The sequence below is a fragment of the Hermetia illucens genome, chromosome 4 (assembly GCF_905115235.1).
Source record: "Hermetia illucens chromosome 4, iHerIll2.2.curated.20191125, whole genome shotgun sequence".
NCBI classification, from domain to species: domain Eukaryota; kingdom Metazoa; phylum Arthropoda; class Insecta; order Diptera; family Stratiomyidae; genus Hermetia; species Hermetia illucens.
Window position 1 is genome coordinate 89,984,969 of NC_051852.1, and position 27,298 is coordinate 90,012,266.

The following is a 27,298-nucleotide window of genomic DNA, read 5'->3' on the forward strand; positions in this document are numbered from 1 at the left end:
TAATGCAACAGAAGTGTTCGATATCCTATATGCGTTGCCGGTTTTTGATAAGTCGATACATATCTCTTTCGCTATCCCTGAACACTCGGGATTTGTAATGGACCGCTCAGGTAACAGCGATCGCTTGTGGATTGTTTGGAACTTGGTTGGACGATTGTTCCATATTCATAATGATTGGTAATCCCGTAAATGAGATCATTTCTTCGCACAAAATCGCGACCATATAATGCGCGGCATTCCTTACGCTGTTTAATAGATGACTTCATTTCCAAGACAACAATTAACGGCCGATGTTGAGTTATACGCTAACCACCTTCATTGCGTGCTCCAAACCCTTTTCCGCCTTTTCGCCGTAGGGGCGATCTGTCTTTTCACTCACATGACCATTAAGGTCGCCTGCAATGATAATATAGTCATCAGCAGGTCTTTTCATCCAGAAGTTTCCAGAAGTTATCTTTCTCGGCATCAGGTCAACCTGTCTGGGATACACACGCCCTGAAGAAGTGAATAGTGCGATCAGCTGATATATTGCTTCATCAGCCGGTCATCAAATTGTTCAACTTCTTTAATGGCGTCCCGAAAACGTTCTGAAATGGCAATGCCAACACCGTATTAAGTGTGTGGTCTACGGAAATAGAGAGATCTGTTGTCACTTTTATCGCGTTCGCCCTCTATGCCTATGTAAAGTGCAGATAGCAATGCGCCTTTTCCATAAAGTTCCGCGGTCTTTCCAGTGAGGGTGCCAATATTTAGCGTGCAGGCACGTATTTATTTCGCTCGGGCTAATTTACTTATGTTCTGATGCCGTTCATGCGTCAAGAATACATGTCCATTTCTCGATAAGACCGAGGCACGTGCCCGCGTCGACTGAGGAGGACACCCTAGCATTTCTCGGAGGCTCATTGTTTCTCTGCCCGATCATTTTGTTTTTAACGTTTTAACCACAGTAGATCTACTATAGCCAGTACCCACACAAAAATGACCCCGCTTGCTAATGTTCTTGCAGAAGCTTATCTGTACACATCAGAGACGCTTGAACTTGCCGGGCGGTATGTCAAACACAGCTGATCGGATTTTCGTTACATCTCGCTCATGCTCAAGGGCAAAACAATTTGAAATCGTGCGAACTCGAGCTGATTTCCCCCTTGCGGGGCAAGGGGGAGTGTGGTAGCTGTCTGTCTGGTTTTAACGTTTGATGTATTTTCTTGGTCGGCCTGTCGCGGGACCTATCACCAATCAGGTAGGATTTAGCATAGTGCCATAACTCCAACTATATTTATCTTTCTCCCTGATCTCAGTATTTTATTTTTGTTTCACTGAGAATAGTACAGAGTACGTTGTCTTTACATGAGCTCCGGACCAGCGTGCTATGTAATAAACATGGTGGAGCTTTAGCGTTGCTTGGTTTCATGAAATAAAGTTGCCTTGCCAAAGAATAAATAACTGAGAATGATTTCCTCACTGAGGCAACGGCTTGGGAATAATTGAGACTTCCCTATTGATATTTTTGTGAATAGGTTAGCCAATATAAAGCTATAGAGCGTCTCACCCCTGTTTCTCAGTTGGTAATAATATCTACCACGCAGACCAAGGAGCTTTGCATGGCGAGGGGCTTTGTATACCTACATTATTTTCCCCCTGATGTAGCCAAATTTACCTACCAAAATGTTCCTGACATTCGAGCAAGAATCGATAGCTGAACATGTTTCTCACTTTCTGGGAATCTGTTCGATTCTCAGCCAATTGTAGTGCAAACCAGCATTCTCACCTTTTTTATCTCAAGGGCTTTTAGTGTGCCTAAATTTGTGTAAGCATGAGCTATTCGTTTGATTTTTGGATATATGAACTTTCCGAACTTTTCATTAACGCGAATGCAGTCCACAGCCTTGTAAATATAATATATGTAAATAAGAAGAAAGAATTTGCAAAAAAAAACCACTCCGACATAATATTGTACTCTATTAGTTACTACAGATGTACATGACGATTGCACCCAAACACTGGTAAAATAAATTTCGTTACAAAATTTTAAACTTTCTGAGAACATCAAACTTGCATATGAGAAATACGTATAAATGTAGAAAATCATTGGAAGTGCGGGTAGATAAACATTATGCACTTCCATCCACTACCAATAGTTCACAATAGTACGAATTTTTCCCTCATTCATTTTTCCTTGCATCATTTTAGTTGCACGTACGGCATTACTCAAGTTTCCTTCAATGCAAGTCACAGGACGTCTCTTTTGAACTCTCGAGCGTGAAAAACGATTCTCTCCTTCCAAATCAATGTGCATAACTTTCTCAACTTTCATACTGCTCGGACGATTTATTAGACGCTCTTCAGCTCGTCCACCTGTTCCTGATTGCAAAGTCATCTTGATCAAATAATCCTTGATTTGAATCTTTAGATTCGCGTTTTCATTCTCCAGTGAAAGTTTCTCCTCGTGCAAACTAGCACAGTCGACTCGAACTTTATTCACTCGAAACCAGAAATTTTCCAAGTTATACAATAAATCAAGAGTGACCTACAAAGGAATCATGGAGTTATTATGTTTACTCGTAAACGCTCCAATAATAGACAGTTTCATCTTACCTCTCTCAAATCTTCCAAGTCTATACCCACAGTTTTCATTGGTCTTCCACCCACCTGCGGAGGCCCATCTTCACCGAACGGAAGAACCTTCTCACGCTCTGATTCCAAGCGCCTGCATGCTGCTGCTAATTGCAGAAGACCTTCGCCTTTCTTCGCTACATCACGTAGAACCTTTGAAAAAATGCATCATGTTTCCAAAAACTGCCCTCTAATTGTCTCCAACCTACCCGCAAAACCCCTTCACTCGCTACAACCATATGCTTGAACGTTCCGTGGTCCTTCCGCAATGCGCCCTCCAAAGCCCGCTTCAAAGCTACGTACTGCTCATTCAATCTGTTCCGGTTATTTTCCAGATAATTAACACGAAACTCGTGCTCCTCCATTGTATTCTCTGCTTCTATTTTCAACTCAGAAATCATGTCAGTGGCGCGGATAATTTCGCTACAATGTTTTCTAATTAATTTCGTATTATACTCGTCACGTTCCCTCAAATTGTTGTATTCGGCATTGAACGAATCTGTGTAGTGGACGTAATCGTCCAGAACTTGTTGATATTGCCTCCATAGGTGCTCGATTTGATTTTCCCGTGACCGCGTAATAGCTTCCAATTTTATTGTCATCTGTGAATAGTTAAATCAATATTAATTGATTGTGGCATACCGTGGTAAATGCTGCAGTATATGAGCAATGCACACAATGCTTCTAGGGACATCTGCAGTTTCGTGATTACGTGGTCGTCTAGTTAAATAATTCAAACCAATTTCCCGTGAAATTAAAGTTATGTGACTCCCCATAGAACGTGCCCAATATGGCAAGAATGAAACTGATTTAATGAGGGTGCAATTGCAAGACCAAAGCGAACAACACTTCGCGAGTCCTGTCATATAAATAAAACAATCATGGATCTATGATATTGATATACCACAGTTGCAAAAGTTAAATTGCTCAAGCTACTTAGCGTTTTTAGGCAGGCTGATCGGGAAGCTGGGCGGGAACGCGGTGGGAGAGAAACGGGGGGATTCTCTTCGGGCCCAGAGTAATCTCGGGGGCTCAGAACAGAGGAACTTATACAAAACTAGATTAATTATGCCTTATCAAGGGTACACACATGATTTTCACCACAGTGTTTCCTTCCTATGATCCAGTCTTTAGTAAGATGAGAAGTCTTCATCATCATTGAACGGGGGCTTAAGAATACACTTTACTGATTATCGTAAGAGATGACTCAAAGAAATAAACATTTATTGGCTAGTAACCTGCAAACCTCAAATAAAAAACCACTACAAGCGACTGAGATGCGTTTTAATCCCCTAACCTTTTCGCTGGAAACACTGTGAACATACATTGGCTATAAACCTGCATACTTTGAGTCTATTTTTCTACCGGAAGATCAATCACGTGTTGAATACGTAACACTTAACGGATATGTATGTATTTTCCAAATGAGCTTTGGTTAGCTAATGGGATATGCATATGCTTCTTAACAAAGGACCGCCAGAATGACTACCTTTTTCAACTTGAACGAGGATGCTAGTGACATTGGAACTCTGTGACAGTGCTTCTCCTCTCTTACATGATTGTGCTTTTGTAGTCGCGAAAACTCAGTAATAGTAGAGCGAATCTGATATCCGATCATTACTGACAGCTGCTATAAGACACACGCTCATGCCTGCGAACCTGTTTCTGACAGGAAGTTGGCTACAAGGTTAAACAGCAGCAACAACTGAACCACCCTTTGCAAGCAAACCACAACATCTCGCAGCCGATTGCTTCATCACATGGCGCAAGCAGTTCAAGACCATAGTGAAACTAGGTACAATCCGTCCATCGGCAGCTGGGCAGCTCCGCTTTATATGGTCCCCAAGGAAAATAGGGACTGGCTACCCTGCGGGGATTATCGAGTGCTCAACACTCGCACTACACCCGATCGATATACGGTCTGGAACATAGCTGTCGTCATGTCTACTCCGTGGAAAGAAGATCTTTTTCAAAATCGACTTAGAGCGAGCGTTCAACCAAATACCAATGAAAGAGGAAGACATTGAGAATGCAGCCAATATTTTGCCTATTCGAATCATGGTTCATAACTTTTGGATTGCGCAATGCAGCGCTGACATGCCAACACCTGGTCTACGAGGTTACCGGGAAACTCGATGTGTGCCATCCATATACTGACGACACCCTCGTCTGATCCATGGACGAGGAGGAACGTCTAAAGTACTTGCACATCCTGTTTCAACGCCTTAACGACTACGGGATCGTTATCAATATGGCGAAATCTGTTTTCAGCGTGGCTGAAGTACTCTTTCTTGATCATTTGGTCAAATCTGACTGTGTTTGCCCACCGCCAGAGAAGGTCGAAGCGAATGAAATAGCAGCTAACCGAACAGCGCGAAGAAGTTATGTCAGCTTCTTGGCGTCATTAACTTTTACGGATGTGCTAAATCGCAATCATGACTCTCGTCGACAATATCAAAGGAAGGGCCGAACTTAGTTGGACTCCTTCAACTAAAACGGCTTTTCAAAAGACAAAATACAATCTCGCGCAAACCACCTTACTCGAGTATCCTCAGGCTAGAGCGCGTGTGGCACTTTCCACGGACTCCTCTGATTTCAATGCTTTCGCGGCCATTTAAAAACAAGTTAGCGGAGGGTGGAAGCTGCTAAACTTTTTTTCAAAGAAGGTTAGACCTGCGCATAATCTACAGCTACAGCACATTCAAGCGAGAGCTGCTGGCAGCCTAACTGGCTTCGAAACAGTTCAGACAGGTGCTCGAGGGACGAGACTTCCTGATCCAGAAACTGCTCAAATACTTCACCATACAAAGCTCGACACTTGGCCTGCACTGTCCATCCACTGGGAAGGACAACATCGTAGCCGATGTGTTCTCTCGAATAGAGAGATATCAAGATCACTTTACTGTGCAGCGATAGCACGAGCACAACGAGATAACTGGGAGCTGAAGGAACTACTCGCTTCTTCACTTTCATTCCAGCGGAAGGAAATAATCATTCCAGGCATCAAGCATCCATGCCTGGAATGATTATTCCCTTCATTTGCACGCGAACTTCCTTCGAGTCAATCCATCGCTTATATCATCCAGACATTAAGGTGACTACACAGACTGTCATCCAACGTCTCATCTAGCCATCCATCCGATACGACACACGCGCATGGGGGCCAGTGTGCATCCAGTGCCAGCGTTCGAAAGTCTCGAGCCAGACACGCACACCGGTGGATATAGCTTCGCACCATCATTATGATATTATCCCACTCTCGTCTTCAAGGACTTTACCTCTACAGAAGACACGATGCGATCAAAGGTACAATGCAAATGCCATATGACTGTCCTTTACGGTCCTTTCCCGGTCATCAACTGCTCGGAGAATACGTTCCTTGTTAATATTCATGGCAGGTGGAAAATCATGTCTATTGACCTTTTGAAGCATGCTTATATACTTGGGGAGAAGCGTCATCAGGCAACACTTGACGTGAATGTGGCCCACGCTTCCTTCTTTCTTCCTGGACGAACCGCGAACGAGGGCGGCTATGCGACGTCATTTACAACAACTTCTACCGACATTGGCGCCCTGGTACTACATCCAACGAATTCTTCTACAGGCTGAACGCACGGACGCGGCTACCGAGAACAGCTCCGAACATCGACTCATTAATAAGTCTGTGTTATAGAATATAGGACATAAACGCGTCATTTTGTTGCCTCTGTGTTAGTGGGGAAACAACCATGATGTTTTGCACGAGCCACTGCACACAGTTCAGGAAAGTTCGAGCACTGAGCCTGCTCTAAAGTTCATTGACGTCTTTCACGTTACTATCGCTGGGTATCGTGCAGATATTCAAGGGATGATGCTGTCCTTCCTCAAACACCTCGACTATGCTAACGATATCTGCCTGTTTTCTCAACGAGCCATGGGCCCTAGCCCAAGGTCTTGTTCATTGTTTCTGACAAAGACGGCATCAACCTATATCACCCGACGGTTTAATATCACTAAATTTGCTTTTGTGGTTTTTCCGAAACACCTAAATGAACTTGAGGCTCTTCCATACTCATATTCTCGTTGAAGTATAGGGTTGGAGAAAAAGAAATATCGTATTTGTGATCGAAATTTGACGCTTTATTTAACATACCTAGAATTATCCGGTTTAAGTCAAATATGCGCCGTTTTGTTAGCAAACTTATTGTCATTTAGAAGACAACTCCATTATCCCCCCCCCCCCCCCCCCTTATGAAACCTCCTGTACTTATTTGCAAAAAATTCAGACAGCCACTTTTCGCAAGCCTCTTTTAAGGCCAACTTACTAGCACCAAGAACGTTTTGCATGGGCCGGAAGATATGGCAATCACTTGTTTCCAGGTCCGGGTACGATAGGACATCCCATCCTAGCTCCCGTAGCTTCTGGCGGGTCACCAAAGATGTGTGAGGCCAAACGTTGTCCTGGCGGAACACAACACCATTCCTATTGACCAATTCTGGCCGCTTCTGTTCAATCGCCTACTTCAAACGGTTGAGTTGTTCACAGTAGAGGACCGAATTGAGAGTCTGACCATAGTTGAGCTTATAGTGGATGATTCCCTTCAAATCCTACCAAACACACAGCAAGACCTTCCTGGCGGTCAATCCGTGCTTGGTGATGGTTTGGGCCGGCTCGCCGCGCTTCGACCACGATCTTTTTCGGTTGAGCTTGTCATACGTGATCCACTTTTCATCACCAGGCGTTGATTCGGTCCAAGAGATTTTTTTGCGCCAACTCGTGTGGCACCCAAACATCCAGCTTTTTTGGAATCTAATCTTCTGCAAATGGTTGCAAACGGCTTTATGGTCTATACCCAGTTCTTGACCAATCAAGCGAATGCTCACATGCCGGTCTACTTGGATGATTTCGACGATTTTATCGGTTCCTACGACGATTAGCCTACCAGTACAGGGTGTATCTTCGACATCCACTACACCAGAACGAAGTCGATCGAACCAACGCTGTGCTGTGCGAATCGTTACAGTATCGGGCCCATTAACTTCACAAATTTTTTCCGCCGCCTTCGTTGCATTTTTACCTCTCAGGTAGTGAAAACGTAAAATATGACGAATTTCTTGCTTGGTGGACTCAATCTTTGACGCGCTATTACTTGAGACTGAAACGTACAACACAACACTTTCAAAGAGACACCTGTAGCCCTGGTTGTCGTCTTCAAATTGCCGTATAGTATTACCCGATGCGATAAGTATAACACAAGATATATTTAAGTGTCGCCATCTATTGACAAACTACGAAATTTCTTTTTTCCCAATCCTATATTACAATTAACTCTCTTAGCTGCCACTGCGACACTATCCAGGATGAAATCTCAAACAACTGTAACACAACTGATTGCAAGCAAACACCTCAAAGTGAACCTTGTCAAAATTTCGACAGATTCTCCAATAAACCACAGAAGCCTTTCAAAAACAAGGCTTGGTGGCAAGCTGGCCTTAAACAACTACATCCAATTGTACCAACTACCTAAATTCAACCAAGGGTCAACAGTAGTGACTATAAACGACGGGACATGAAGTATATTCAGTAAAAACTGTAGTATCAATGAATTCTGGTCCACCATTAAAAATTTTAGATCATCTCAAGAAGAGATAATCCGCCATATCTGCAACAAATTCAATGACAATACAACAGTGATGAGAAAGAAGTCTTCCAGAACTCGGCACCCCCACCAGCTACATCAATGATTCCGACGCGAAGGTTTCGCGGGAATAGTTCCCTCTCAGCTTAGGCGCCGGATCGTAGGGGTGCATCCGGTGTTTAAGACTACGAGTCCTGTTTTCGCTGCCATTTCGAATAATCCGTTTCCCTCTGGAGTCTAGGTGAGGCATGCCCCATTCAAGTGTCCTGGCATTAAAGTCAACCCCAAGTCATCCCCAACCAGGACCCGCCCCTTTGTCTCCAAAATAGCGTTCTCCAGAGCATCAAGTCCGCGTGCCGTCCCGAACCTAGATGGCAGCGGTACATGATATGTCGGGGTACCATGAACCTGGGTCCTTGTTTCAGTATTGTTCGCCGACGAGCTTCAATCTCCGCAACGAACTGCGCTACCCACTCGTGAGCAGTTCAACTCCGCTGCATATTTATATCTAGGACATGTTGACTGCGCCTTTCCAATTCTGCTATGTAGACAGGACACTGCCCGCATCATGCATAATGCTCTCATCAGATGCGCCACGATCCATATACAGAATGCAATTTTCCTTTATGTTTCAGCTATTCAGCCCTGGCTGACCGCATCTGCAGTATGTTGCTCTTCTGTCAGATCCCTAGCAGGTTGCAAACGTTTACCATACGGTTACCATATTACCCAACCAATTATGATTTTCCCAGTGTTATCTTCCTCGTGTATTGCTCCGCATCGTCCACCACAACAAGTTTTTGGCCTCCGGGGGTTGCAGAAGTGATACCTCCGCACATTCTCACTTGATGGCTCTACTATCTAGCTCTTTTTTGTGAGGCAGTAAAGATCTCCGATTTCTAGAGAGGGCATGGGTTCTAGGCTAGAAACCAAAGCTTTCTTTCCCAATAGTCCCTTGACTGCTTCACAGAACGTACCTTTATCTGTTGTTCTCGGGCGGAAAATGGACTGGGACTCCACCACTCTTTGTTTCCCGACTTAAATACACTTCCGCTCCATTATCTTCGGCTTTGATTCTACACCGGTTTTCGGTGAGAACTTCCGCAAAGGTCTTGCCTTCCGCCGGCTTAATAAGCAGAACTGGGGGTCTAGTCTTCCTTCTTCTCCCTACCTTTTCCTTTGGTGCTCCACCTTTCGTGTCTGCCTTAGTTTAAGGCAAAGGTTTTTCTGACGACGTGGCGTGTTATTATCTCTTGCTCCTCTTCGCCTTCTGGAGGTCTGTTCTGAGAGATCCTTAGTAAAATCTCCTTCAGATGGCCCTTCCTCTTTTTTTTCACAGGTCGTTCTGCAACAGGTTGCATGTGGTCTGTCTGACGCTCGCGGTATTCACAACGAGAGGCGCGGTCGCTTTTGCTTTTCGTGCCGCATCTTCTGTTGCCCCTCATGTCCGCCTGCAGTACGAAATTCGACGCAAAAGCTTCTCCAGCTCCATTAGCCATTTCCTCGGGAAAAAGGGTTCACCCCTTTGCTGACGTTTTTCCGGAGGAACGTCACATACAACGAAGACGAACCAACCAACAACATCAAACCGCACTGGTCAAACAGGAAAGATTAAGGATAGGAGAATACAACTTTGAGATCGTTGATAATTTCTCCTATCTAGGGTCGAAAATCACAACTAATAACAGCTACGATGATGAAGTCCGCGCACGGTTGTTGTCAGCCTATTTCAGCTTACAAAAACTGTTCCGCTCGAAACGTCTCACCATAGGGTCAAATCTCTTACTGTACAAGACAATGATCTCGTGTATTCCTCGGAGACTTGGGTTCTTAGCAAGAAGAATTGCGAACTCTTGGCCGCGTTCGAGAGAAGAATCCTCCGAAAAATTGTTGGCCCCTTACATGAGGATGGACGATCCCGTAGCCTACATAACGACGACATCTATGAGCGATACCATGACCGTCCGGTTGTGGATAAAATCCGGTTCAATAGGTTACGGTGGGCGGGTCAATTAATCCGTATGGATGAGGCTGATCCAGTCCGGATAGTCTATGGTAAAAAGAAGACGAGGCAGACCCTGCCTGAGATGGAACGATGGCGTAGCTCAGGATGCCAGACAGCTTTTAGGGATATCGAATTAGTAGACTTCGGCGCAAAACCGGGATGAGTGGGGTTCCTTATTAAAGCAGGCCTATACCGGATACCGGTTGTTGCGCCGTTTATGATGATGATAATTTAAAGGGTTGCCCTTGGAGGACAGATCATTTTTTCGAATTAGGTCATAACTCCATTAATAACTATTTGGCAGAGAAAAAGGCCAAGTAGTATTTAGACCGGTTAAAGGGGTGGTAACTCGATTAGAAAAATCGATAGACTTATAAACTACGTAAATAAAAATAAAAATAAATTTTAATTTGCTTCATTATCATATCGGAAAGTGTTCAAGCAGCCATCGTAGTTTGAAAATTAATTGCCTTTATGTAATGATAAAACATAGTTAAAGAGCAATACTGAAATGATTTAAGAATGATTGCACATAACGCAACGTTGATTCAGTTCCAGACCATTCAAATCATCTAACATCAAAACCGTTGACAAAACATGATGGATGCTTCCCTTCCAAACATGAAATGAATCGATGCATATAAATAGAACCAATAAGCGTCATAACCACAGTTAACAATGAACACTGGTAAATTGTTTTTAATTCTCGTTGCAATTATTCTTATCGGGATCACAGAAGCCCTAAAATGTAGAAATAACGATGGACCTTCCGAAGAAAAAATGAAACGCGTTGCGCGATCGTGTATGAAAAAGGTATCCAATGTCCAGTACGGTGATGACTCAAGCGATTACTACGAGGATCGAGGGGGATTCGATCGAGGAAATAACTCCCAAAAACGTGGAAGGGACCAACTTGGTGAACGGAGGCACAGCAGGGTGTTGTCGAGGGATGACTACGGACGACAGCGCTACAACAATCATTTCGGGAATTTAAGAAACCCGGGTACCTCAGAGAGACATCAACATCAAGTTAATAGTGGTCCTAATAGACACAGTAACGACAAGATTAGCTACGGAAATCGAGGAAATCAAAATGATAAATCTTGTGTAGTACATTGTTTCTTCGAGGAACTGAATATGGTAAGTTTGGGATTCAATTTATTCTTCGTTGTTTCTATTTTATAATTGGCTGAGTGCTTCACAGTTTACCAATTATATCCACAAACCGGTAATTCGCCAAGCGAGATTACACGTCTGTGGGAAATTGCTGTTACTGCAACCTGATCGGCCAACCGCAACTTGTCTATAGACGTGCAATCTTGCTGCAACCAATAACAAGTATTCAGCCACGCCTGCCGTTAACTAAAAACCTCAAAAAACGTGTTTGCTTGCAATTGGAATGTACAATGAACATTCCACATCGCGAAATTCGTTCCAGGTGAGCAAGCTTCCTTCAGCAACTTCATTTCATAACGTTCCTTCATCTCGCACACGAATTCCAGGAAGTTTAGTGCATCTATGTACACTAGATGAGTAACAAATTACACTAAAAAAACACGCATGTGCGATCGCAGCCAGGGCACAAACGAGACAGAGTGCTAACAAACTTCTGGATGGATGGCATGCGCTTGCGCCGCAATCCCTTTGATTTGTGCCAAAAACTGACATTTGATCGGATCGCCGGCAAGCGATAGTGAACCCACACATAACAACCCAAAAACCCTGTACACACATTTGCGTTTGCGACGGTTTGTTGAGGTTTCGCAAGCGCCTAAAAACACAAGAAAAGCTGATAAAGAGTTACTCAATACCCTCAGTGCAGCCTGGCTATCGCTGCAGACTGTGATATACCTGATGCTCTTCAACCGCTTGTGAATCACCAAGGTTGCTACTCTTAGGAACGCATAAACTTCTGCCTGAAAAACCGTTGCATATTGTCCCAAAGGAAAAGCACACTTCTCATTTTTACTCGCTAGCTAGACTCCGGCTCGAGAACCCTATTCTGTTCTTGTGCCAACGATGTAGAAGGCCCGTCACGCATTCCTCTGGGACCTCCCAGTCTTTTAACTGGATTCAGTTCTCGAAATAACTCTTCCAATGTTCTGTGCCCCCACGTCCATTGTTCCCCATAGAGTCTATAAGCTGCTCTCGTCGCAGTACTTTAAATAAATATATACAAGGGCTGCAAACTGAATAATGCATCTGACATTGCGGGGTATTATGCTCTTTTCACTGGTGACTAGTTGTCAGTGAAAATTTTTTTACTTCACCTTAACCTACTACACTAGGGGGTCATAAGTAAAGATCGGCCTAATGTTAGCAGCGTCTATTCACATGAGACCTAAGTCCCCATGTCGAGACAGAGGTCCGTCTACACAGCCCATAAGCTGCGAGAGGTCGTTTCATTTTTACCTCTGCATGCTTCTTCCAAAGAAACTTTTAATTTGGAATGACACCCAAATATTTCACTTCTTCGGAGTTGAAGGGTTTCACTCTTCATCTGTGGAAGACAATGACCTTCCAGTTTTCTCCTTTCTGTGAATAATACCAGCGTGATTTTATTTTGATTTACTGAAATCCACACCTGGTGCACTAACTGTCAATCAAATCAACGCCCCGCTGTATCATTCTACATACCGTTCCGAAATGCTGATCACAAGCTAGTACAGTGGCGTCATCAGTATAAGCTTAAGCAGGTGCTAGCAATTTTTGCAGTTCGACTAGAAGTAAATTTATCAGCATACGAAGAAGTGGCGATAGAGCACCTCCTTCGGGGTAGCCTTTCGTTGCTTTTACTGTTAAGTATCGATCGACACCATGCGCGCTAGCGGCATCACAAAGTTTTGGGATCAACGCACAGTCAAACATCCCTTCAATGTCAACGAACACCTCCATCGCGTACTCACCTTTCAGAGTTGCATCCTCATCTTTGGAAACAAAGAATGAAAAGCAAAAGTCATAATACTTTCAAATTAAGTGTCTGCTCACAAGTGCACCTTCAGTGTCTACTCGCAAATGTGACGCTAAACCCCAGAAGACGACGTTAGTCACCTAGGGTACTGCCAAGAATTTCATTAAACTTTGTCCAATCGGTTTTCTTAGGAATTCGTCGTTGCATTCCAATCTGTTCACCTGCAATAGTCAGACTGAATTTTAGGTATCGGTAATCTGATAATGAGACTCCGTCTAGAACCCGCCAATGTGTAACCAACTCTAACACCTTTGATGTGCAAACGTAGGGCATGGGCGTTACTACACCTCTAAATGCGAAAATGTTCACAGAAATTCAACATGAGGCGATCGAGTCTCAGACGGTGCGGTGTGAGGGAAACCTGGTCGCATGCCGACCGTAGCACACGTTTATACAGTTTTCTATTGCACATCAGATTAACCCGCAGAATACTAAAACCTCCTCCTATCTTCTGGCAAGAAGTCTGACAAAGCTGCAAAACCGGCTTTACATTTTTCTTGTCATGTGGTAGTTTTATTTACTCGCTATGGTGGTTTCGTCACTATATGCACTGTCCCCAGCGTGCGGTTATATTGCCGAAAAGCGTACTGAAGAGAATGAAATTCTATTCTTCTATTTTGTGAGAGTCGAAGACTATAATGGCTGCACTAAAATGACATCAATAGGCAGGTTTCGGTTTCGAGGATACCTCAATGAAGAGGATCCTAGCCTCCTTCACCGATCCAAAACCACAGATTTTGTTAAATAAAACCCATGGACCCATGTATAAGGGCGGTCCTGCAACTTTGTCAGCCTTACTGGCAGTAAATAAGAAGATGCTTTGGCATGCTATTGATTAATTTCACCAACCTTATGTTTGTAGACATAATTGTAGCCTAATGTGAAAACTCCGTCTGTAACTAAAGAATATGCTACGTCCAGTATCGGTCTCGCCGCGATTACCAGCAGAACTTCCGTCAAAAGTTACACTTTCTTCCGTCTAATTTGTTTGGATATTGACACACTTGGTGGCGCAGCAACGCCCATGTCTTCATTACCAAAAAGATTCGCCTTCTTTCCTAGTATATTCCCGCAATGGTCGGCTGGCTTTTCCAGGTTCATAGGGTCCAGGTTGATTAGATCCGTTTCCACATACCGGAAATAGACCAGTTGCGTTCATGTCCCCAGTTGTCGTTTCTTTGCCTTTGCTTGGCAGAGTCGAAAGGGAAAGCTTGGATATACTTTAGTTCGTAGTCCCCTTTCCTGAAGCCGAGCATTTTTCTCGAAGAATCAGGAAACAGTGCCACCGACGGACTGGCCGTACTTGGACTTCCAGTTCCTTTCGTAATGAGAGTTTGGCGAGTGTAGATTCGAAGCCTGTGAATCCTTACCATTATCCGAAGCTTCCATCTTCAAGTGTTTTTGAAGTAGTAATGAACTATAATACTAAGGCTACCAGACCACGAAAAAGTGGTATCCGAAGGAAGTAACGATCGGCTTCTCTTTGATTTGGCTACATGAATAGTACGACCAAGAGCCTTATCGTCAGGGTGTTTTTTATCATAGGTTTTTTTTTGGATTAGATGTGGTTCAGAGGTGAGCATGATATCTATTTCATTATCACATTTCAGTAAGCTTTCGTACGGCTGAACATTTGACAGTTTTAATACAGGATGTGCTTTCTCGTTTTCAAGGTTCTTCGAGTTTAATTTTTTAAAGGAGTAAATAACGGAGATTGCTAATTGGCTTTCAGATTACGATTGGGTTATTCTTGTTCGATACGACAAAGAGATATTGTGATAAAAGCTTTATTTTAAATGGGTCTTAAAGTGAAGTCCAAAATTTTATTGTGGTGAAAATTTTATTCGTCTGAAACTGGTAAATTGACCTTGACGGATGTTTCTCCTTTTCGTTCACTGATGACCGATTTTGTGTTTGGAGTTTGAGATTTTATAATGTGACATCTTGAAAGATTACAGGCTATAAATAATCATTTCTTATCACTCTAGAAAAGAGCGGCTTTGGTATTACAATTGATTTGATTTTCTTGAATTGAGTATTGCGATTGCGTTTTCCGCAGCGATGGTGGATGACACCATTGTTTGACAGTTTGCGGTTTTCTTTACTACTTGTGTGTTTCGATGTTCCTAGCAAAAGTAAATCTAATGGAAAGAACCATTTTCCGTTGTTGGGCAAGTATTTTTTATTTTTCAGATAGCAGTATTTCGGGAGCAACCCCTGTACGAAAGAAGGCAACAAGTTGTTCACGAAATACGTGTATCTGCGAAATTTAAAATACTTGTCCAGTGACCCGAACAAAATTATTTCAGGCGGTAGTTAGCACCCTCTAGTTTTTCGCCTTCTACGAACGTGGAATTATGATCCCCCCCGAATGATGACAAAAGATTATCGAACAGAAAAATATATAATATCATTGATTGATCTTTGTTCTTTATTCAAATAAATGGCTTTAAAAAAGCATAGAAAAGAAATGCGATGACTTTTTACTCATCCCGATTAATATTCATATTTGCTCCGCCTTCATTTCTTTGAATCTCTAAGAAAATATGAACTTATTAAACTGTTAAATTGACTTGAGCAGAAATTGGAAGAAAGAGCAATGTCTTTTTACTCTTTCCCTTGTGGTTGCCTCCCTGCTTCAGGCGAGGAATCTTCGATGGAAAAGTAGTTAAGCAGTTTTCAAAAAAAGTTTGGAGCTAGAAAATTTTAAATTTCAGTTTACTAAAAAAAGAAAATTTATAATTTTTCATACAATAATACTTACCTAGCTACATACATATACTTGAAAGCTTACTTTTAAAATATCAAAAAGTAGTAAATTAGCTCATATCTATTTACAGTTAAACAACCAAGATTTCCCAGATAAACATAAAGTGACATACGTTATCACTCGTGATATTCGAGATAACGAACTCCGGGAGTTCTATGCGGATTCGATTCAAGAATGTTTTCGTTTTATTGAAGCAGAACGGCAAAGGGACAAATGTCAGTTTTCAAAGGATCTTATAAACTGTATGGCTGAATATGCACGCGCAAATTGTGAGGACTGGTATAATCACACAATGATCTTCAACAATTAGATCACAATTAATTTGCATATTAATGTTGTATACATACAGTACATCTGCACTTATATATTATGTATAGCTAAAGATATGTTTATCGTTTCATAAAGCACCATTCAGCAAATTTCTTTTAAATCGGTTCATTTATTTTCATGGATTTTCAGAAAGGTGAAAAATGTTTCGTCTTTAAACCATGGTAGTGACTTTGTGCGCGGGACCAAACTGTTGAAATGTGTAGCAAATTCATCTAAATATGCCCGCTTTATCCCTTTTTATAGATAAGATCTCCATGGCTAACAATGAAGTTTTTAGTATACCACTTTCCTCAGTATCTAACGCTGCACTACTTAATTTCGATATTGAATTTGGGAGAAGCGCCTTAAAGTGAGACACCCCCAGGTTTGCTTTATTGCTGATTTATATAAAATACATACATATAATACATCAGTAATTTGATACCGCGTGTAGTTTGGAAAATTTGTTGAGTAATCAGTGCCAGTTTCTGCATCTCAGGTTGAGTGTTTTTGGTGCAGTATAATTCCTATAAGTAACCTTCTGTCTAGGTGTATTCCAAGGTATCTCGGCTTCGTATACTGAGGAATAGGTATTGCTTCAATGTGAAGGTGACATAACTACAATTTGTTTCATTGGCTTTGATTCTACAATGGGCCAATTATTACTCAACCTCTTTCATGGGATTCTCAATGTCGCAAGATGAAATACTGGAATTTGAATGTAAATAAGCGCTTATTTGTGAAAAGTTTGCAATATATATATATATATATATATAAAGTGAAGTAGAAGGACGGGGCCCTACGTTCAGTAGAGTACACCTGTTTGATGTTGGAAGGTGGTGAGGTAATGATTGCATTTACCACTCAAGGGTTGTATTTATTTTATTTTATTTATTATTCCTGGCATTATCAGCCGCCTACCCAAAGTTAATGAATACGACGGATCAGAACTTTCTACTTTCTAGATTGATGTATATTCAATTATTGGTGTATATGATCGACTTTCAAACGACGAACCCGGCAATGACAACGGAATAACGATTTCCGCATTTTCTCATGGAACGTGCACTCCCTGTCCAGACCGAATGCTGCTCAGCGTCTTTCCGATACCCTGTCCCAATAAAAGGCTGATGTAACAGCGTTGCAAGAGATGCGATGGTCAGGACGGGTTTCCTTGAAAAGAGCCACTACACCATATATCATAGCGATCATCAGGTATGCAATGTGCTCGGAGTATCATAGTTTTCTTAGTCAGTCATAAAATGAAAACTGCTGTTATCGGCTTTGAAAATATAAGCAAAAGGCTACGGCCCCCGCGTTTGCAAGTCGAATTAAAAAATATAAGCCTCATAGACGTTCACGCCCCTATAGGGGAGACTGCAGAGTCGGAGAAGGATACTTTCTATGAAACAGCTGAGCGGTCCCTCGAAGCCTATCCTAAGGATGATATCAAAACCATACTTGGAAATTTCAACAGTCGAGTAGGGGCGGAGTCCGTATGCATAAGATACGTCGGCTCCCATAGCTTACATAGGGATACCAATGATAACAGACTGCGGATTATTCAGCTAGCAGTGTCACACGAAATGGTTGTTGAAAGCACGTGGTTTGCGTAGAAAGCAATCCATAAACATACATGGGCCTCTCCAGATGGGACCACTTTCCACCAATTCGACCATGTGCTTATCGAACGCCGCCACCTCTCAGGGTGATGAATGTCAGAACATATAATTATAATAATTGTTGGCCCAACAATCATATTGGATCAGGGCCTTGAAATGTGTTAGCGCACTTTATTCAAAACTGTAACGGTACACTATAGGATTATAGTATCCTATAGATGGCAATGTAGTCAGCATTGGAAATAACAGCGTGGAAATTTCACGGACATGTCAACAGGATGAAGCCTTATACACCTCGATGCCCGTCCTGCTGGGACAAAAAGGGAAATCTATATATTGGAGCGATGGGTTGAGTATTTTGATGAAATGCTCAACAACCAGAACATCGGCGAGTTGGAGGTCCCGCTAACTTGAAACAACGGAGAAATACTGCCACCAACAATTATGGAAGAAACAGTTCGTGTAATCCAGCGGCTTAAAAATCATAAGCCGCCAAGACCCAATGGAATTACGGTCGAATTGGTTAAATATGGAGGCGACCAATTACACCAAGCGGTTCATCAACTTATGCTTAAGGTGTGGGATAGCGAAGTAATGCCTGACGACTCACAATGAAGGATTATCTCTCCCATACAGAAAAAGCGAGATATGACGCAGTGCAACAATTATAGGGGTATCACGATGCTGAGCACCATCTACAAGATATTCTCCGCTATCTTGCTAGGTTAGATAGCTCCGTATGCCCAGAACACCATTGGCCCATACCAAAAAGATTTCACAGGCAAATCACCATCAGATTAGATTTTTTCTCAGCGGCAAGCGATGAAAAAACTGTTGGAGGATGGACATCAGTTGCACCATCTTTTCATCGACTGCAAGACTGCCTATGATAGCATAATAATAATAATTGTTGGCACAACAATCCATATTGAATCAGGGCCTTGAAGTGTATTATAGCACTCCATTGAAGAACGTAACGGTTCAGTACGGTACAATGCAGAAGGCAATGTGGTCAGCCTTGTGCTCGATAGCGTACCCAGGGTAAAACTTTTCACGGCCGTCAGAAAATTCGGCATCCTGACGAAATTGTTAAGACTGACTAGGCTCATCCTGACCAATGTGCGAGGCCATATACAACTAGCAGGATTCCTCTCGAGACCATTCAACATCAACAACATTCTAATACAGGGGGATGCCCTATCATGCGTCCTCTCCCTGGAGAAAGTGAGACCCACTTTCTTCAAATCCTCCCAGCTGCTGGTATATATTGATGATATCGACATCGTCGGAGGAACGACCCGAGATGTACAAAGTGCCTTCATCCAAATCGAGTAAGCGGCATCAGATATTGGGCTCCAGTACCAAAAACCAACAACATGAAATCGCGTTGGTGAAACGAGAATAATAACTATAGGAGACTACAACTTTGAGACCGCTGTTAACTTCTCTTATGTAGGGTTGAAAATCACACGACGATAAAATCCATGCACGGTTGTTGGCAGCCAACAGAACCTATTTCGGCTTCTAAAAACTGTGCCGCTCGAAACGTTCCACGATAGGGCCAAAGCTCTTACTGTACAAAACAATGATCTTGCCAGTTCCCATGTATTCCTCGGGAACCTGGGTTCGTAACAAGAAAAATCGCGAACTCTTGGCCGCGTTCCAGAGAAGAATCTTTCGAAGAATTTTTAGCTCCCTACATGAGAAAGGACGATTCTGTAGCCTACATAACGGCGAAATCTATTAGCGATACCATGGCCGTCTGGTTGTGGATAAAATCCGGCTCAATAAACTGCGGGAAACTTGCGAGAATAACAATCACCAGTATTTAACACAAATCAACATCTCGCTTATTGTCTCAACTGAGGAAGGATTTCATAAATTAGAAGAATTCCTATATGTGGAGAAGATCAGACGCAAGTTGGATTGGCGCAAGCCCACGACACGTCTGATTTTTCAAAGACTTACTACACTCGTATTCTGCAAATTGACTCCAGTCTGACGCCGTAGAACGAACGTATCACATAACGGCAGGACTTTCAGATAGTTGCAATTTGATATGCAGCTCTACCGCTTCTGTGCCTATAGAATACGATTATTCTGGAGGAAAGCCCACAAGTAAGGCTTTGAAAGGTATAGGCATATTATATGGAACCCCCCTAATGCCTGACATACTATTATAAAAGACCTTTAAAGTGAGATTAATGCATACTTGTATTCAATTATTTTATTAGGTATGGGAATTAATAACCGAAATTTTCTACTAGATTGTTGTCATTTGAGAACACGTTATAATAGCCCATTAAGTAGTAGCTCATTTTGACGGTCTATTTGGTAGCTTTGAAACATAATTTGAGCTACTAAATAATACGACCGCGTGTCAACAAAATCAATGATGGAAAACTTAGAAAATTTGGGAGGAAACAGCGTTGGAAGGAAATTTTGTTGGACTACTTTTTCTGAAGAAATTTGCGGTAGAAACCATTTAATTCCTTATAAAAGCATGCCGGGAGCACATTCTATCAAAAACACTAATTTACCAATGGTTCCAACGTTTTAAAAATGTCAAAAAATGGGTGGATTCCTGGATTTCATCCAAAGATGGACGGTTCTTTCTACCATGAGCTGCCTGAGAAACGGGCAAAAGTCGTTGCTAGCGACGGGCAAGTGCAATTGTTTTGATAGTCTCTTTACAATAAAGCATCGAAATCTGCCAGAAAATCCGGTTCGTCGACAGAAGCCGGAAATGATACGGAAATGGCGGTACATGCTCCACATTTCCCTTTGGAATCTACGTCGTTTACTATATTCATAAAGCATACTTATCTTATTAGCTTTTTTAAGGTTTTGTTTGCAAAATAAAACTTTATTAAAATCGGTTCAATGTCTGTCTGTCTGTCTGTCTGTCCGTCTTTTTTTTTTTGAGGAGGCGAAAATCTTCAAAAGACACTGGTCTGGACACACCAGCGTGTGGGACTTGTACCCACTAAAACCACCCCCGACTTCCTCCCTGCCCCGCGGAACCACCATAAGTATTACATCACGGGGCGGAATCAGCTCACTCTAGCTTAGTCACCTTTCTTCTATACGCGGCGTACGTGACTGCGTTTTTCTCCTCTCCTCTGCTATTCGCAATTTATTTTGGATAGATGCGATCATCGAGTTGACCGCATCCCAATTCTCTTGATGTAGTAACATTTTCGGTACCAGATTTTCTGGTACCAGCACTTCTCCTAGAGTCTCCTCTAGATTCCTCCTTTCCTCCTTTGGACAGTCGGGTGAGGTCTCCAATTTAAACCTGTGAAGGTATTGGAGATATTCTCCATGCTCCGTGAGAAACTGGGTGAGATTATAATTAACCTCACCATGTCGTCTCTCCAACCACTGGCAGGAATAAGCCTGTGAGTCCACCAACCCTTTCCCGAGCGTTCCCACCGCTCTTGCTATCTATTTATGGATCTTTCCCTTTCAGTCTTCTTCGTCCGCGATAAGGAAGAGGTTGGCTTCGCATTGTATATGTTCGCCATCTCATCTGCGAAGATGTCAATCGGCACCATTCCAGAGATGACGAATGCTCCATCATCTGAGACAGTCCTGAAGGCTGAGCATACCCTCAGGGCTGTCCTCCTGTAGATTAAACTCAGTTTGGTAGCGTTCCCTGACATCCGCAACGCCTCCCTCCAAACTGGGGTTGCATAGAGCATGATCGAGGTCACCACCCTGGCTATAAGCAACCTAGAGGTATGCCGTGACCCTCTCACGTTCGGCATGATCCTTGCCAGGGCCATACTTGCAGTTGATGATTTGTCGCAAACATACCGCACATGTTGCTTATAGCTAAGCTTCCTGTCTATCACCACCCCCAAGTATTTGATGGTCGGCTTGGAAGTGATGATATGATTGCCGATTCTAATATAGGCGTAATATCTCTTCCGGGCTTAGTGATGAGACCGCTTCCGTTTTTTCCTCCGCAGGTGTCAGCCCAGAGCTCTTTAGGCCAACTTTTAACAGCACTGATTGCCTCGCTCGTATAACTCAGCATCTTCGAGATGCTTTGCGACAACAACCAGCGCTATGTCGTCAATGTAACTCACCACTGTGCCTTCCCCCGGAAGGTGAAGATTAAGTACATCGTTGCAGATGATGTTCCACAGTAGTGGGGCCCAATACGGAGCCCTGCGGGACACCCGCGGAAACAACGTACTTCTGGGGTCCATCATCGGTCCAACTATCGACGATAGCAGCGATATAGGCGGGAATACCAACCTTCGCTAAAGATTTCCGTATTAGATTTCAATTGGCCGAATTGATGCATTTTTCACATCCAGGGTTACTACCAAGCAATATTTGCTGGTAGTACCATTTCCGTGAATTGCATCTTCGGCCAAACCAGTAGTAAACCAATTTGATGGCATCAATGGTTGATCTGGCTTTACGGAACCCATACTGCCGATATGAAAGCCCGCCTTGGCTCTCAACAACCGGGAGTAATCTATTATAGGTTACCCGTTCTAGCATTTTCCCCACCATGTCCAGAAGACATATGGATCGGTATGAGGATGATTCACCTAGAGGGTTACCTGTCTTAGGCAGAACTACCAACTTCTGACTCTCCCCTGTAAATTTACTGAACTAAATATCAATATCACATTGAAGTGGGTAGCCAGACATATGTACTATATGCAAATAGATAATGGGCTACGTACAAATGGAATAGGTCTACATTTAAATATACTCACTGAAGAAGCAAGCAAAACCTTTCATACCTGAAGCGCCAGCTTCCGGTTTCCCGACTTGTTTTTAAGGTTTATGTAAACACAAAACCCTATTAAAGTCAGTTTACTGTCCTGTCTGCCTGTCTGTCCTATCTGTCTGTCCGTCTGTCTGTCTGTCTTGTCTGTCAGTCACACGCATTTTTCTCGGAGACGGTTATATCGATTGACACCAAACTTGGTAGAAAGGTGGGAACTTTGAACACTCACGCATACAGTGAATTACATCCTTTTACGTTGAATTTAAGGGGGATCCCCATACATGCAAAGGGGGGTGTAAAATTTTTTTCATCAAATATAGTCATGTGGGGTATCAAATTAAAGGTCTCGATTAGTACTTTTCAAAGCCGATCTTAGTTTTGACATTCGTTCGAAGGGTGGGGAGCGCGGGGGTTGAAATTAATCACTTCTTTAAGGGGGCCATTCTCAGAAACTGCCAAACCGAAAAATCTGAAAAAAGTCACGAGGCTGCCACTGTATGGTGCCTGGGCTCCGAAATACCTTCCATGCCGATATCTGTTTTAATAAAGTTAATAATAGTATATTACTACATTTTTGTAATTGGTTAGAAACCCCCTTAGGTCATCCTAGTACCGTGAAATTTGCAGTGATATAGGCTACAATATAGAGCATGATCTTACCCAAGTTTGGTGGAAATCGCACTATTACTAACAAAGTTATAATACCTCAAATTTGTTGCTTCTTTGAAAATTGAAGACTATGAATGTCAATATCAACCGAAGTGGATACTCTCACATAATATATGGATATATTACGTGCTACGTACTAAGAAATACACAAAACCTTTCGTACCTGAAGCGTCCAGCTTCCGGTTTCCCGACTTGTTTATATGTAGATGGCATTCCGAATAATTATGAACTAGATTTTTATCATTTCCAGGGTTCCAGCATTAAACGAATTAAAACCTCCTAAATTTTAACGAAAAAAATTTGACTTACCGCGCTTCGAACATCATCTAATTTTTGAATATGTTTCTCTTCGGCTTCAATTTCTTGGCTTTCTGCAATGTCCCGCAAGGCGAAGTGAACGCATTCCAGCTGAACTTGAGATTCTTCACGGGATTTCTTATATTCTGTAAAGTCCATCTGATAATCAGTCATTATACTCTCTTTTTCCTTCAAGTATGCATTCTTCCAAAATGATAGTCGCTTCTGATGAATATCTGAAGTTAAAGGCATTATATTAGCCACGGCTTCGTGTAAACAAAGGTCTTTTTGAAGCAATTGTAAGAGATAGAAAGCACAAGAGAAAGCAATTGATTTCCGAAATGATGTACTACTCAATCCCTTTATTGACTAACATTACAATAGGAAAATATGTGAAGTATGAAGCAAATGTTCAACTCATCTTCAATAACGTTCGTTCTTCAAAATCAGGAGGACGTTATCGCCTGGCACTTACGATTTGCTAGCTAATCATGCGAACAGTACCGGAGGAAGGATCGAGCTTCATAGAAGTTCAACTTAGCAGGTACTGCTGCGATCTGAGTACCGCATTTCGCCTGACTTCGAATTTAAGTGGACTAAGACCGAAGTTTGTCTGAATTCGTTTTTTAGGAGCAGCAATATTCAACACCTATCTGACACTGAATGAGACGATGCCAGACTTTCCGCGCTGGCTTGATGTTCTAAAAGATACCGTCTTAGGTGCGTAGGATTCGTGCGTTCCTGTAGAAGATATTTCAATGCCAGGACACTAGAATGGGGTACGCCTTATCCACACCTTAAAGGGAAACAGATCCTGAAGATGGCAGTGAGAACAGGGCTCCAAGTTTCAAATATCAAATTGATGGCAGCGTTCCGACGGCTGCGAAGAGAGCTTTCCCAACATAACATTCTCATCAGAATCGTGAACGTCATTGGTAAAATAGCGAATTCTGCAAAACTCGATAAATTATCATAAATGCGCTGCGTTTGAAGTAGGCGATGATATCCGTCGAATTTAACTGGTCCACACTCTCTGTTAACGTACAACGTCGGGAAGGCATAATTACGTTGGAAGACGGTAGCGGCGGCAGTTGACACTATCGTTTATTCAGTTATTAAGCTGCCATTAAGCATTATACCAAGATTATTGCCTACGTATCCTGGTCAGTTTGATGGCAACGTTGTGAAAGACGCCGAAGATCGTCCATTTTTCACCATGAACTTGAAGAAACAGAAAGAATAAGTGAAGTTCCGATATTATCCCGGCTGAAATCGGACAAGTTTGCCTGAAGGAGGAATTTTTTCCCTGCTGCCGGAAAGTGACAAGCTTCCCGCTGGTCAGTAAATGCAAAAAAAAGACCCAGAGGTACTGACCACAGAAGAGCATGCATACATTTCACCAAATTTTGACGTACAGTCATTGATTTCGACGGGTGCTTTTCGTGACGCTCGATGAAGAAATACCTTCCATATGCGATATGTGCTAAAAAAATATTAACATTTGCGAAGCTACTTGGCGTGAAAATTATCTGAGAGACTACTCCCTGCTCCATGAGACGCTAGAGGTTCAGACGTAGATAACGGGGAGCACAGAGGCCTATCGTGCGGCCGAATACTTGTAGCACTTCTTACGGTATTTTACTAAGATTTGAATTATAAGAAGGGTCGCGCCTAGTTGGTTATGGAGATGGTGTAGCCGATCGTATTGTTAAAAAGAGGCAAGGCAAACTGTACACATTAATGCGGTAAGCAAATGAATGGCTGTCCATGGTTTTAGCTTTGCGCTGGAAAAACCCACGTAGTCATATTCACCAAAACGAGAATCCCGACCTGCGATGGGGTGGTAGGCGATGCTGATCACACCATTTGTTGTGAAAAGTGGAATTGGATTCGCCAGGAATTCTATGTCTGCATAGAGGTACTATCTTTGGACGACATTGTCAAAGAAATGCTGAAGAGTGCCGAGAGATGAAGCTGTGTTGCATACTAGGTTCTGGTTCTTCTTTTCGCCGAAAAGAGTCAGGCTGACCGGCAGAGGGACTGGATGAAAGGGGACTCTTTAAATTGATAAGTTCCCTTTCTCGGAGTATCTAGAACTTTGATTTCAGCAGTCTCACACCGGACGGATACTCAACGGATACTATACAATTGCTAAGTATAATATATTCACAAAAAAAACGTAATTTGAATAAGGAACTCATTATAATTTCTGTTGCCAACTTACCAATTAGTCTCTCAATATTTTCTGCATGGGACTGTTGTAAAGTTGAATATAGCTCTTCTGCTTCATCCAGATCTGCAAGTAACCTCCTTATAATACGATTTTTCTGATCAAGTGAATCCCGAAAGTGACGCTCAACATCAATTATTTCATTGCGAAGTTCCTGACACTTGATTTGCCTCAAAATGGACCTCCATTCTTGATTGATCTTTGCCAAATTCAGGCGGGAGAAAGCTTCCTCTCGTTTAAGTTTATTCTGAAAAGATATGACAACATATGTAAATATTTTACGTGCAAATATATATCGTAACAGATCCTTTGACTCAATATCTGAAAAAAGTTACTTTTAGGAACAAATCAGTTGCTATTGTTTTGTTCATGGAGATGTGGCTTTTTTGTCGTCTTATTTATAATAATCGCGTTAGTTTATCAGTTTTCCGTTAGTCTACTTTTAGTGGATTGAGTTATGGCAAACTGACCATGTATAGTAGGCCTAAAGTATGTAATTCATTTCCAGAGTAAATCATTAAATGAGAAAATAATGTCGATTATGCTTTCACTGTAAATGATTTAGTATATGCCTCAAATTTTACCAGGAGATGAGGTTCTGTATAAACTTTTGGGAAAATTTTAACTGTATATCATAACTAGTAGAAAAAGCCCATATTTAAAGACAACATTCTTAATTGGAATTGTTGCCAAGAGGCTAGAAAGAGCGGGGAAGGTTCATCAAATCCCACACGTTAGTTAGCGTGATTCATTATTCTGTTTTCAAGTAAACCAAATAAGTCGGGAAACCGGAAGCTAGACGCTTCAGGTATGAAAGGTTTTGTGTATTTCTTTTATAAAGAGATTTGAGTGTACATTTGTCCCATTAGCATGTAGCACGTAAAATATGCATATATTATGTGAAAATTTCCACTTTCAAGTAATATTTACATTCATAGTCTTGAATTTGCAGAGAAGCGACAGTTTTGATCTTGTATAACTTTGTTAGTAATGGTGTAATTTTCACCAAATTTGGCAGCTCATCATGCATGCAGGGATCATGCTCTATGCTGTAGCCTACATTGGTGTAAAATTTTGTGATTCTAGAGTGAACTTAAGGGCGGTTTTCCTGTCAATTACTAAAAATTCTAGTAATGCACTATTATTAACTTTATTTTAAAGGGTATCGCTATGGAGGGTATTTCGGAGCCTACTGTACGGTGGCACCCCCCTAATTTTTTTCAAATTTTTCGGTTGGCTATAATAGTTTCTGAGAATGGGTTCGTTAAAAAAATGAAAAAATTCGCTGGTAATGGAATTTAGCTGCTTCTTCATCCCCTCTCTCTGTCTGAAGACACAATTTGCACTGTATTACATTTTCATCTGCCACTTATGTGCCAAAATATTTTTGGCCGCTACACCACCAATTGTTAATATTAAAACAGTGTTGAAAGAAGAGGAG

At 42.1% G+C, this 27,298-nt stretch overlaps 2 protein-coding genes across 2 annotated transcripts in view; one reads left to right on the plus strand and one right to left on the minus strand.

Moving 5' to 3' along the window:
* Positions 1-1,942: 1,942 nt before the first annotated feature.
* Positions 1,943-27,298, minus strand: part of LOC119655917 (dynein regulatory complex subunit 2) — a 32,176-nt gene continuing 6,820 nt past the window's right edge. Inside the window, exons 2-6 of the mRNA XM_038062082.1 lie at positions 25,852-26,104; positions 23,640-23,863; positions 2,823-3,215; positions 2,596-2,766; positions 1,943-2,527 (exon numbers count right to left, since the gene is read on the minus strand). Of these exons, the coding sequence (XP_037918010.1) occupies positions 2,129-2,527; positions 2,596-2,766; positions 2,823-3,215; positions 23,640-23,863; positions 25,852-26,104 (1,440 nt within the window). The 3' untranslated portion in view covers positions 1,943-2,128. The remainder of the gene's footprint in view (positions 2,528-2,595; positions 2,767-2,822; positions 3,216-23,639; positions 23,864-25,851; positions 26,105-27,298) is intronic.
* LOC119655919 (odorant-binding protein 59a) lies at positions 10,905-16,407 on the plus strand. The gene is made up of 2 exons (XM_038062085.1): positions 10,905-11,376; positions 16,048-16,407. Exons 1-2 carry the CDS (start codon positions 10,915-10,917, stop codon positions 16,285-16,287), a joined length of 702 nt encoding a protein of 233 aa, XP_037918013.1. The 5' UTR covers positions 10,905-10,914; the 3' UTR covers positions 16,288-16,407.